Source organism: Bos javanicus, chromosome 6 (genome assembly GCF_032452875.1).
Source record: "Bos javanicus breed banteng chromosome 6, ARS-OSU_banteng_1.0, whole genome shotgun sequence".
In the NCBI taxonomy this organism is placed as follows: Eukaryota; Metazoa; Chordata; class Mammalia; order Artiodactyla; family Bovidae; genus Bos; species Bos javanicus.
The window spans coordinates 17854047-17867255 of record NC_083873.1 but is presented as its reverse complement, the minus strand read 5'-3'; the positions used below and the strand labels follow the sequence as shown (position 1 = coordinate 17867255).

The 13209-nt window shown below is 41.9% G+C and overlaps 1 protein-coding gene across 2 annotated transcripts in view; it reads right to left on the bottom strand.

Moving 5' to 3' along the window:
• Window positions 1-13209, bottom strand: part of PAPSS1 (3'-phosphoadenosine 5'-phosphosulfate synthase 1) — a 112414-nt gene that overhangs the window by 95048 nt on the left and 4157 nt on the right. For both annotated transcript variants that reach the window (XM_061419443.1, XM_061419444.1), the window contains exon 2: window positions 2246-2360. In XM_061419443.1, the coding sequence (XP_061275427.1) occupies window positions 2246-2360 (115 nt within the window). The remainder of the gene's footprint in view (window positions 1-2245; window positions 2361-13209) is intronic.

The window sequence follows — 13209 nt, the reverse complement described above, 5'->3', positions numbered from 1 at the left end:
GGGCAGGAGGAGAAGGGGGCAACAGAAGATGAGATGGTTGGATGGCATCACCGACTCAATGGAGATGAGTTTGATCAAACTCCAGGAGATAGTGAAGGACAGGGAAGCCTGGTGTGCTGTAGTTCATGGGGTCGCAGTCAGACATGAACAACAAAGAGCCTACATGAGAAAAGCAAAACTTCTGAAAGAAAGTATAGGAAAAGTAATAATTCTTCATGAATGCAAAAAAAAAAAAAAAAAAGCTCATAAGGAGCAGAAAAAAGTCAGATTAGTCACAACATTTAATAGAAGAAAATGGAGTAATGTTTTAAGAATTCTAAGACAAAGAAAGTAGGAACCAAATACATATTTTACCCAACCAAGTTGTCATAAAAGATGGGTAAGACATTCTCAAACATAAAAACTCAGGCAATTTAGAATCTAACAGAAAGCCATCTTACAAAAATCACTTCAAAAATATATACCATAGAAACGTGACTCAAAGAAAGAGCTCATGAGCAGACGTGCCATAATAAAAGAACTGATGATTAGGTGGTTAAGGGTGAACCAATTTACTTACAGAACTCAAATACAAACAATTATGTATATTTAAGATTTGGAACAGAATATGTTACAAGCATGCTCAGTCGAGTCTGACTCTTTGTGACCCCATGGACTGTAGCCCTCCGGGCGCCTCAGTCCATGGGATTCTCCAGACAAGAATACTGGAGTGGGTAGCCATTTCCTTCTCCGGGCGACCTTCCCAACCCAGGGTCAAACCCACATCTCTTGAATCTCCTGCACTGATAGCCAGATTCTTTACCACTGCACCACCTAGAAAGCCCATTACAAGTCTAGACAATGTAAACATAACAATTTAACATCAATCTCAACTTAAGAATGAGGAGATGGGAAGAATGCAAAAATGCCACATACAGAAACATATCACCTATTTACAACTGAAACTTTTAATTTATAAAAACAAAACATGAGAATGCTGCTTTTTGGCAATCAGCAAAAATTTTAAGGATGAGTAATATCTATGTTGACAAGACACTGGAAAACAGACCCTTATCTACATTAGGAAAATGCTGCTGCTAAGTCGCTTCAGTCGTGTCCGACTCTGTGCGACCCCATAGACGGCAGCCCACCAGGCTCCCCGTCCCTGGGATTCTCCAGGCAAGAACACTGGAGTGGGTTGCCATTTCCTTCTCCAGTGCATGAAAGTGAAAAGTGAAAGTGAAGTCAGTAAGTCTAAATTTTAGTGGGTTGTGTGGCTGTTAGAGTAAGTGATGCCATCTTGGGCCAGTACAGTTCCTCCTGTCCTTCCACTGACCCTACTCAGGACTAAATTTCACTTCTCTGTCATCAAGAATTTGCAGTTAATAGATACTGTTCAAAGATCATTAGGTCCAGGATGCCTCTATGCTCTGTTAATTCCCAACAATGGTGAAGACCTTAGCTAACATACTCCTGGTACCCGGAAGACTAGTTATCCATTCATAAATATTGACTTAAGAATGCACTTCCTATGTCCAAGCACGTACTCCCATGCCCTAGGTTAACTATTAAATTGTCCCAGGGGGTCCCTCGGCAGTGCAGGGTGCAGCTGAGAAAGCTTCCAGATCACTGCCAGATCCCACCCAGTGAGTAGGTTACCCTACAATAAACTATTCCATTGATTAATGGAACTGCCTGCCTTATTATTCAGTCTCAAGATACCTTCTCAATTCAGTAAGCACTCTTCATTCCCTCTGTCCTCCAACATGGGTAAACTGGGAAGATGCACCAAAATTTTAAATCAAACTCCTAAAAGTGAAAAGATCCATCATTTTTAAAACTACCTCCAAAACCTGGATCAATTTACCCTCTCCAAGACAGACTCTAGAAAAATCAACACAAGACTCAATCAGAGGCCAAAGCAGAAGAAGAGTGAGAGAAAATGTGAAATTCTTCATCGCTCATTCTTTCTCCTCATATGGTCTACATTATTAGCATCTTGAAGGCAGAATCCAGTTCTTATTTGCATGCAGAAGTTAACAGAATGTAAAGTAATTCTAAGATGCATTCTGATTTTTCCCGTTTAACAGCAATTTTACAAAGAACAAGAGGAATTAGCAAAAGAAAATACGTTATTGCTGAGTAGCTATATTATGATGCTCCAGATACAACAGGACTCAAAAATTTAAATATGCTTATTCCCAGGTCAAGGCTGTCTATAATAAACACTGTTTTTGAAAAACTGGTTGAACTCTCTGGACCATACCTGTTAGCCAAACTGTACAACCACGAAAGCCGCCTCTGGTCCCCACCACTTGTCCTCTCTTGTTTCTGCTGACATGGTGGGCTTGATAGGTGACATTAGTTGCTCTCTGCATCCCCTGGAAAAAAGGGGGGAAAAAAGAAAGAATTTTGGTCTACTTGAGTTCCTTAAAAGGTAAACATATATTCCTTGCAAACATACAGTAACTGCCCTATGTAACATGACAAAAGCAAGGAAAAAAGATGAATACTAACAGCTTTTCCTTTCTTTAGAGTACCTGGCACGGTGTCCAGTTCTTTACATACACCAATTGATTCAGTCTGCTGCTGCTGCTAAGCTGCTTCAGTCCTGTCTGACTCTGTGCGACCCCATAGACGGCAGCCCACCAGGCTCTCCCGTCCCTGGATTCTCCAGGCAAGAACACTGGAGTGGGTTGCCATTTCCTCCTCCAATGCATGAAAGTGAAAAGTGAAAGTGAAGTTGCTCAGTCGTTTCCAACTCTTAGCAACCCCATGGTCTGCAGCCTACCACGCTCCTCCATCCATGGGATTTTCCAGGCAAGAGTACTAGAGTGGGGTGCCATTGCCTTCTCTGATTTAGTCTGCACAGCTCCCCAAAGATGCAGAAAGTCCTACTACGATGGTTCTCCAGATTAAGGTGTTAAACCTGAGAAAAGTTAAATAACCTGCCCCAGTTCCCATAAATTCTGAATGGTGGACTCCAGAGCCCTGTCTTCTCACTCATTCATTCATTTATTCATTCATTCAACCAGTGATTCCTGAGGCCATACTTGTACACCAAGTGAACAAAACAGGTTCCCTACCCTCATTGAGCTAATATTCCACTGGGAGACAGACCATTAAAACTTAATTATTAAATCAGAGAGTGACAAGTGCTCTCTGAAAACAGGATAAAACTGGAAAGAGAGATAGGGGGTGACTGCTTCTTTAAACAGGATCATCAGGAAAAGCCTCTTGAGTAGGTAGCATCTGAGCAGATTCCTGAATGAGGTGTGGAAGGGATGTCTGCAGGTATCACGAAATGGGTAATGATAAAAAAAAAAAAATGGAATGCAACTGTTGTTCTCTCAAATTTTTTTCTTCTTAAACAAAAAGGGTATAAAATTACATAGGTTTCAAAGGATCTTAATAGACATTTCTCCAAAGAACAAACACAAATGGCAAATAAGCACGTTAAAAGATGTTCTAGCACATTAGCCATCCAAGAAATTAAAATCAAAACCACAATGAGATACCACTGCACACCCACTAGGATGGCTATAATCAAAAAGACAGGCAAGGGGGCTGCCCTGGTGGCTCAGTGGTAAAGAATCCACCTGCCAATGCAGGAGTCACAGGTTCGATCCCTGGTCCAGGAAGATCCCACGTGCTGCAGAGCAACTAAGCCCGTGCGCCACAAATACTGACGCCTGTGTGCCTTAGAGCCATGCTCGGCAACAAGAGAAGTCACTGCAACGAGAAGCCCATGCATGGCATCGAAGAATGGCCCCAGGTCGCCACAACTAGAAAAAAGCCCATAAGCAACGAAGATGTGGCACAATCAAAAATAAGTAAGTAAAATAAAATTATTTTTAAAAAGACACGCAATAACAAGTGAAGTTATGGGGAAACTGGAATCCACATACGTTCACTGATGGAAACGTACAGCCACTTTGGAAAAGAGCAAGTCTACAAAACATTACATATGATCACCAAATGATTCCCACTCCCAGATTCATACTCACGAGAAGCGAACACAAGTCCACATGAAACTTGTACATATATGCTCTAACAGCATGATTCACAAAAGCCAACGGGTCAAACAACCCCACTGTGCATCACAATAATTAAACAAAATGTTTTTTTTTTTAATTGTATGGTATATCCATATAAGGAAATATTATTTGCTAATAAAAAAGAATGAAGTACTGATACATCCTACAATATGGACAAACCTCAAAAACATTATACTAAGTGAAAGATGCTGGTAACAAAAGCCACATATTGCATAATTCCATTTGTTAATATGTCAACCATCCAGAACAGGAAAATTTAGAGGAATAGAAAGTAGATTAGTGACAGCCTCAGACTGGGATGTTAAGTGCCTTCTAATGGGAACAGGGTTCTTTCCTAGGGTGGTTAAAATGCTCTAAAACTGACTGTGCCGATGGTTGCACAAGTCTGTAAATATACTAAACAGCGTGTATTTACAAATTGTACATTTTAAGCGGGTAAACTGAATGGCAGGCAAATTTATCTCAATAAAGTTGTTTTCTAAAATTGAAAAAAATGAATCATATAGGTTCTGTTTTGCCCTCCCATGGAGCAAAAATATAATTATAGGGTCTTTCCAACAAGTTATGCCTTTGTAAAATAAGTGTCAGCATTCTTTTAATTGGGTGTCTGTATCTGATACTTCGTATAGCTCTTCAACACAGTTTTATTCATCATTCATTCAAAGACATTTACTGAAGGCACACTACATGCCTGATATTCTTCTAGCTTCTGATGAAAATACCTATAAAATCACTGTCCTCCTGAGGCCTTTCTAATCCTCCCTGCCAAGGCAGGAGTTCTCAAAGCCTGGTCCCTAATCAGCAGCGTTGGCATCTCCTGGGAAATGCTGGTGAAGAATCCACCTGCCAAGTCAGGAGACACAGGTTCGATCTCTAGGTCTGGAATATCCCCTAGAGGAGGAAATGGCAACTCACTCCAGTCTTCTTGTCTGGAAAATTCCATGGACAGTGGAGTCTGACAGGTTACAGTCCATGGGCTCGAAAAGAGTCGGACACCACTGAGTGACTGAACAAGCATGCCTGGGAAATGCCAGAAATGCAAATTACCAGAACCGATCCCAGGCAAACTAAGTCAGAAACTTTCGGATGAAGCCCAACGATCGTCATTCTAAAGCCTTCAAGTGACTCCAATGCCAATTCAAGTTTGAGAACCCACTGGAAAAACAGAGGAGGGCAAATACACCAAGATAAATATGGAAAGTATGTAAATTAGAAATAGTATCAAACAGGAGGGGAATGTAAATAAAGCCAAAAATGAGAAGAAGTATCAGAGGAAGGGTGATGTTTAGACAGGGTGGCCAGGGAAGGCTTCAGCCAGAATAAGGCACTGAAGGTCTCTGAGGACCTCTGAGGGAAGCCCCTTCCAGATGGGGAACAGCAAGCGTAGAGAAAAGCAAGAAGTAACGGGGAGCTCCAGAATGACTGCCGGGGAGCCGGAACAAAGCATCTGAAGTCATTTAAAGCCAGAGCAGCGGCCATGACTGTGTGCTTCCACAGCCACACGAGTGGCTCATGTTGACGCATGAAACAGTCAGAGACAGAGGTCATCAAAACGGGGAACAAACACCCTCCCAGGTATACACACATGGACTTCAAAACAGGACTGTTTTTCCATCGAGATCTTCAACTTCCAGATGTATTCTTATCTAAAACTGGCTAGCCGAAAGAAGTGCTGGAGGTTCAGAATCTTTCCTCATCTCCCTGCACAACTGCCGGGGCTACAGGAGAAAGCACCTCTGTCCATCTGCCTCTTACTGTCCGTCACCCATTGCCCTTGGGAGTGGGCGGGATCCTCAGGAGCCAAAAGGACCCCTCCCCCACTAACCATCTCATTAACAGATTGTCTTCCAATAATCACGAAGAATGCTAATAGGGGTCTCCCATTTCATTTCCATTAAACTGAGGAGGCAGACCTAACTTTCCGGCTCTGCATTTCCAGGATTTTAAACAAAACACGGGGTATCAGACAGACATCTGCATCTCTTGGCAAGCAATGGCACCTCTTTCCTGAAGTGTCCAGTTTCAGCTCCCAGCCAGGCAGCCTGGGAGGAGACAGAAGCCGAGTCTGCTGAGAGGGGACACAACAGGAACGGGTGGTGGGGGGCGGCACCAGGAAGGTGCTGTCTACACACGTCAGCTGGCTACACTTGCAAAACCTGTTCCACTTGGTCATCTGGTTTGGGGATGTTTTTCCAAGTTACTTTGCTTTAGGGCAAGAAGAAACCTGTATCTAATGAATTTTAATTCATTTTGGCACCATAAAATACCTTCTGCTTTTCTTTTTAAACTGAGTAGAATGTAAAACAAACAAAAACAAAAAACTGAGAAGCTATAAACTGCAGAGGATATGGCTGACAGAAGATACAGGATAAAAGATTGTTTTAATCACTAGGAAAGTATGCTCCCTCCAGGCCTCTTGCCTCCTATGTTTCAAAAAATTCTGGCAGCCAATATGGCAGCCTGGGTACAAGGAGGCTTACTGTTTATGGATGTTTGATACTTTTCATATTAAAAAACAAACCTCCAAAAAGATTTGCCACAATCTCCTAATGCCCAGTTTTTCGGAATAAACCAAAGAACATTTTTTAAATCTATTAGAATTGCAAGATGGTAGGTAGATGCCTGAATTTTACTAAAAATCTAAAGGCCACTTCTTTTTTTTTTTTTTTAAAGGAATATAAAACTATTTATTGACCACTGTTCACCAGTATTTACAATAAAGTAAACAATATACAGTTGAATAACATTCTGATTACTACAAAGTTATTGTTTTTCTTGGCTTCTGCTGAACTAGTAACCCAAAATACTGAGAAAATTGAGCCTTCATGTAAGGAATGGATTGGAGTCAAGTCTGAAAAAACATGTAGGTCAAGCGTAGATTAGAAAAGTTTGTTCACTCATTTATTCCTGTAGATAGTAAACTGCCAATATTTAAAAACTATCCGATTAGGTTTCCATGAACAAATCTGAGACATCCCATGTATCACAACCTTTCCTAAATACAGCACAGAGACTTCAATTTCTTGTAAAACAATGGTTCACCAGAAGGAATCATCAAGTGTCCATTTAATTAAGTTTTGCTTTGCTATATTAAAACATACCACTAGGGCCACTTCCCTTCTTTTCCTTTTCCATCCCACTCTAACCAAATCCTGCCTATAATTCTGCTGGGAAAACTTGACATTAGTGACTAAGGGCCAGGAGTGAGTTATTTCCTTCCAACTCTCCACTCCTGTTCTCAGAGTCTTCAATGGCCCAGTTTCTAGCCACAGAACAGCAAAGTCAGGCTAATTTTTTCCCAACACTCTGGGTGGTTTGAAGTAATATTTGGCTTGGTGCATGTACAATCAGTTAGTCACTATAACATTTACTGCCCATAGGATTTGTTTGTTGTTTTATACTTTTAGGGGTCTCTTTGTATATAGTTTTTACTTTCTCGGGAGAGTTGGTTGGTCAAGCAGGAAGAGTTACAGATTCTTTGTGTTTTTCACAACCCCCAACCTCTTTTCTTGAGCCTAGTCTCCACTCAGTAAAAGTCAGATATAAGGCATTTAAAGTGTGATTTGTGTTCTCTGTATAACTTGCAAATGAACTGATAACTGACAGTCACAGGTTTTAAGAACAGCAGGACTGGGACAATTCATTTCATGAGAATTCCTTCTCTTTCTCTGATTGAGACTAAAGGACTCGATTGGGACTAAATGACTACCAGGCTTATTAACAGGTTAATTAATGTCAGGTGGCCGCTCATATTTGTGGCATATATCTTCTACACCTTCTGCTGCTGTCCTCAACAGCCACACAACTGACCCTGTGCCCCTTTTTTGACCCACCTTAATTTGCCATGGACAGAGGAGCCTGGCAGAGCTACAGTCCATGAAACAGGAGAAGAATTTTACCAACTAAAACAACAACAAAGCAACAACTTCCACATGGGATGTTTTGTTATTCTATCCACCTCCCTAAGGAACAAACTAACGTCTCCCATGATGATATTTAGAGAATTTCAAGGTTTGTGAGTTTATTCCGATTTTATGAGGATCTCTGCATTTTTAAGTCGAATTTGCAAAGGCACAAAGCATATACCAAATAACAGGAGTAATTCTAGACTTCAACATCTATCACATCCCACCATCCATCTTAAACTGACTGCCAAACTGTGTATTCCTCAAAAGGGAATACCTGCAATGGGCACAGGCACATTTGCTCTACATCCCAACGTACAGTGAATAAACCGGAGAGACGGTGGAGTACCATGTGGACAAACTGAAGAGCACAATGAGAAAAAAGCTTTAGTTCACAGAGTTGCTGATGACTGAAATTAACCTTTGGAACACTAACAAGCCAAACACAAACAGCAAAAGTGAAGCTCATACGTTCCTGGAGGTTAAGAAAACAACTTGTAAAGGCTACACTTAAAACCTTGCTGTCTCAAAGCATGGTGCACAGCAAAACTGGCAGAGAGCTGGCTGCTTGTCAGAAAGTGAATCTCTGGCCATATCCCAGATCTCTTGAATCAGAGCGAAGAAACTGGCATGTTTATTTGATCACTGATTGTCACGCATGCACTCTGCATGTACATTATGGCTTGCCAACTATTCTGTTTTACAGATGAAAGAACATTTAAATATTGACTTAATGGATATTTTTTAATGGAATGGCCCTTGCTGAGGCTACTGCTGCTAAGTCGCTTCAGTCGTGTCTGACTCTGTGGGACCCCACAGACGGCAGCCCACCAGGCTCCTCTGTCCCTGGGATTCTCCAGGCAAGAACACTGGAGTGGGTTGCCATTTCTTTCTCCAATGAATGAAAGTGAGAAGCGAAAGTGAAGTCGCTCAGTCGTGTCCGACTCTCAGCAACCCCATGGACTGCAGCCCACCAGGCTCCTCCATCCATGGGATTTTCCAAGCAAGAGTACTGGAGTGGGGTGCCATCGCCTTCTCCGGGAATGGCCCTTGGGTGACCTCTAATTGGGAAGCCCAGCCATAAGAGATTCCTAAAAAACAGAAATGAGTCTGAGATTACCTACCTGTTGGTTCATTCATTATTTGTTGATTGCTCCCTCCTAGATATGGGAGAAAAATGATCAAGAACATTTCAGGGAAGGACACAAACAATAAACAGATAAAGAAACCTTTATAATGTGACAGGCCCCTGCCTCCCATCAGTGACACTGGGGCATTCCCTACGTACACGAAGAGGATTTAGAGGCTGGGCAGCCAAAAATATACTAAGGTCTACCTCAAACCATCTAAGAGTACACATGAAAACCTGTGCATGAATGTTCACAGGAGCATCATTCATACTAACTAGAGTAGAAGAAACTCAAATGTTCATCTGCTAATGAAGGGTTAAGCGAAATGTGATACATCCATAAAGCATACCACTATATCATCACATAAAGGAACAAAGTATCCACAAGCGCTACACTAGAGATGAACCTTGAAAACATTATTCTAAGTTAAAGAAGTCAGACACTAAAGGTGATACATTGTATGATTTCATTCAGAGGAAAGTCTAGAACAGGGAAATCCAGGGACACAACAGTAGATTATTGGTTGTCAGGGGATACAGAGGGGGAAGGAAGAAGGTAGAGGATGACTGCTAATGGCCACAGGGTCTCCTGTGGGGGTGATACAAATATTCTAAAACTAGATATTGGTTAGTGATGGCTGTAAAACTGTGAATATACTACAGAGCAATGAACTGAACTCTTCTAAACACACGAGAGAGAAAGAGGGCAAGGATGCAAGCATCAGAGAAACTAGAGAGAAGAACAATGGCTGCAGTCATCTCACCAGATTTCTATATAGTGTCCGATCTTTCCACTAGTTTTATCCAGTTAAAACATACTTAGTAGAGGACTGTGTCCTTGGGAAAGGAAATTTCATAGAAAAAAATTACCACTTAGGTGAATGCCAAAAACAGAAACAAAAACAAAAGATACAGCCTCTCCATGTGAACTAATTACTCAGTAATATGTTTCAAAACAATTCAGTGGTGGATTGTATGGTTTTGCTGTCAGTATGCTACAGGTAATTGACTCATCTCAGAGCAAAAGACAGGAACATCCAGGCAGGTGGATGAAAAAATGCTAGCATCAGCTGGACTTTGTTTTAAATGACTAGTTTTGCATTTCGGAGTTACATAATTTACTTCCCCTTTTTCTTACTCAAAGCATAGAAAAGGGTTTCTCAACTTCAACATTAAGACTTTTGGACTCTGGCGCTGGTGATAATTCTTTGTTGAGGGGGCTGTTCTTTGTACTGTAGGATTTTTTTAGCAGCATCTCTGGCCTCTGCCCAACACATGTCAGAAGCAACCCTGTCCACATAGACACATAAATGTAACAACAAAAAATGTCTCCAGATATTACCAAACACCCACTGGGAGTGGCAAATCTTTACCTGGTTGAGAATCACTGAAGAAGAAAACTATTTCTTAAAGGTCAATATAGCAGAGCCAAGCTGGGGAAGCTTATGTCACATTCCAACTTTAGAGAAGTCACTGTGTTAAGGGGAGGCTAACTGACAGCTGGGTACCCTGAACAGCAGAACTGTCCAAAACCATGATTCCAAAGTTGCCACCATCTCTCAAAATTTCCTTCCCCAAGGAAGAAAGTAAAAACAAATACACAAATAAGTAGGAAAAAAATGTCAGTAGCCATCCCAGAGTTATTATCTAGACCTGCTCTATCCCATAGAACTTTCTGAGATGATAAAAATGTTCCATACTGCATGGTCCGAAACAGTGGCCACAAGCTTCCTATGAAAATGTAGCGCCTGAAACACAGAATTTTTCATTTGAACTAAATTTAAGTTGCCACAGGTGACTAGTGGCTACCATACTGGACAGTGCAGATCTAGATCCTGCCATCCTTCCTGTGCTTGTGGTCAGTCAACAAAGGAGCACACTCTTGGCAGAAGTCCAGCTTTCCTTCTCCTTTAGGCAACTTTTCCAGCAGTGGCTCCCTACCTTCCGGCTCAATACCCGCCCCTGCCCTCAGCCAGGTCCATGCTCTGAAGGAGGAATGTATGGTTTTTCAGATGCCATACTGTTCCACTTCTGCATGCTTATTTCACTTTTGTATCACCTCACTCTTCCTTCAAATCCAGAACGAGCTGTTGGCCTTCTATGAAAGGCTTTGAACAGTATGAGGGACATACTGCTCAGAGAAGGAGAACTGATAAAAGGGAAAAGTATCTCATTCACTTATTTGCTTTTTTATTATTAACTCTCTCCCAGGTAGAATGCAATATGCATGAGAGCCGGGCCCTGTCTGTCTTTTTATGACTGCATCTCCAGCACCTAGGACAAAGGCATACACCAACCAGGTGGTAAATATTTGATGACTTAATAAATAAGAACACCTTAAATTTAACGCCTTAAATAAATAAGAAGGCCCATTTAAAGCAGCAGCTATAGAGCTTTAAATGTATTAACTGATTTAAACCTTGCTATGACCCTATGAGGTATGCCCTGTTAGCTCCACTACAAGCTAGGTTTTATTATCCACATTGTTACATTTGAAGACATTGAGACACAGAGAAGTTAGGTAACATGCCCAAGATTACACAGATAGTAAGTGACAAAACTGTAATTTGAATCCTACCTCATATGGAGCTTACTCTCTTATATAAGCTGTGCTAAGTTACTAGTAAATTATCTAAGCCTTTTAATATCAGAAGTACCCTAGCTAACTCTGCACCCTAACCTTTATCCCAATTCTGTTATATCAGCAGAAACTCAGTGTACACACAAAACCTCTGTAATGAAATATGATTACATGGTAACAGCAGAGTGCAACGTAATATGTAATACGGAGGTGCAGAAACAATTCATCCTACACGCTAGAGTGTGTGGACACAGGAGGGCCACACTGTTTTGGTAAAGGCGTCTGAGGCTCTGAAGATTTCCACAGGTCAACAGGCATTAGGGCAGAAGGAAAAGCTTGTGTAAAACCCTGAGAATGTAAGGTATAGAAAGAAAACTGGCGCTGGACATATGGAGTCGTAGGAATCTGGGGAGCGGAGGAGACAGGGGACTGGAACGGCAGACCAGAACGAGACTGAACGCGCTTCCAGTGCGCTAGATCCCAGACTAATCTGCGGGGAGCAAGGGTCCAACTCTACCATAAAGCAGGCTCGAACAAAGGATCTGGGCCAACGTGAGTCTACAAAATGGGTGAGTGACCCCTGGGTCTGAACCGAGGGCCAACTAACACACGCTTTGAAGTGTTTTCCAAAGGCAGATGAAAACCAATCCCAACAGAGAAAGGTTCAAGCAGATGGGGAATGATATTCATTACATCTGATGTTTTGTCAGACTGAGATAAGAGGAGGCTAACAGGGCCCTCTGCATTTTTTATTTTCTTTACTATTTTTGTAGGTACATGAAGATACCGCCCTTCTCTCTAAATTCTCTAACTCAAATTTAACCAGCAAATCTTTATTTCCAACCTTCACCTAACTCGATTCCTACTGGCTATCTACATGTTCCTATGGAGGTTTTAAAATGTGGTTAGTCTGAACTGAGATGTGTGCTAAGTGTAAAATATATACTTGTGCATATTTCGTAATAATTTTGTATTGATTATGACAGTACTGAACTCATTTTTATGCTGAGATGACAGTACTTTAGCTATGGGCTTCCCTGATGGCTCAGTGGTAAAGTACCTGTCTGCCAATGAAGGAGAAGCACGTTCAATCCCTGGGTCAGGAAGATTCCCTGGAGAAAGAAATGGCACCCCACTCCAGTACTCTTGCCAGGAAAATCCCATGGACAGAGGAACCTGGCAGGTTACAGTCCATGGGGTTGCAAAGAATTGGACAAAATGGAGCAACTGAGCACACACATCGCCTTGTTCTACAGACTATCTCTACTAAGAATGCCTGTCCCTTACAGAAAGTAAAGTGAAGTCGCTCAGTCGTGTCCGACTCTTAGCGACCCCATGGACTGCAGCCCACCAGGCTCCTCCGTCCATGGCATTTTTCAGGCAAGAGTACTGGAGTAGGTTGCCATTTCCTTCTCCAGGGGATCTTCCTGACCCAGGGATCGAACCTGGGTCTCCCTCATTGTAGGCAGACGCTTTACCATCTGAGCCACCAGGGAAGACCTGTGCAGCATGCTTAATACTGGGTCCACCTCTTACAACCTCTATGATATCTGTGCC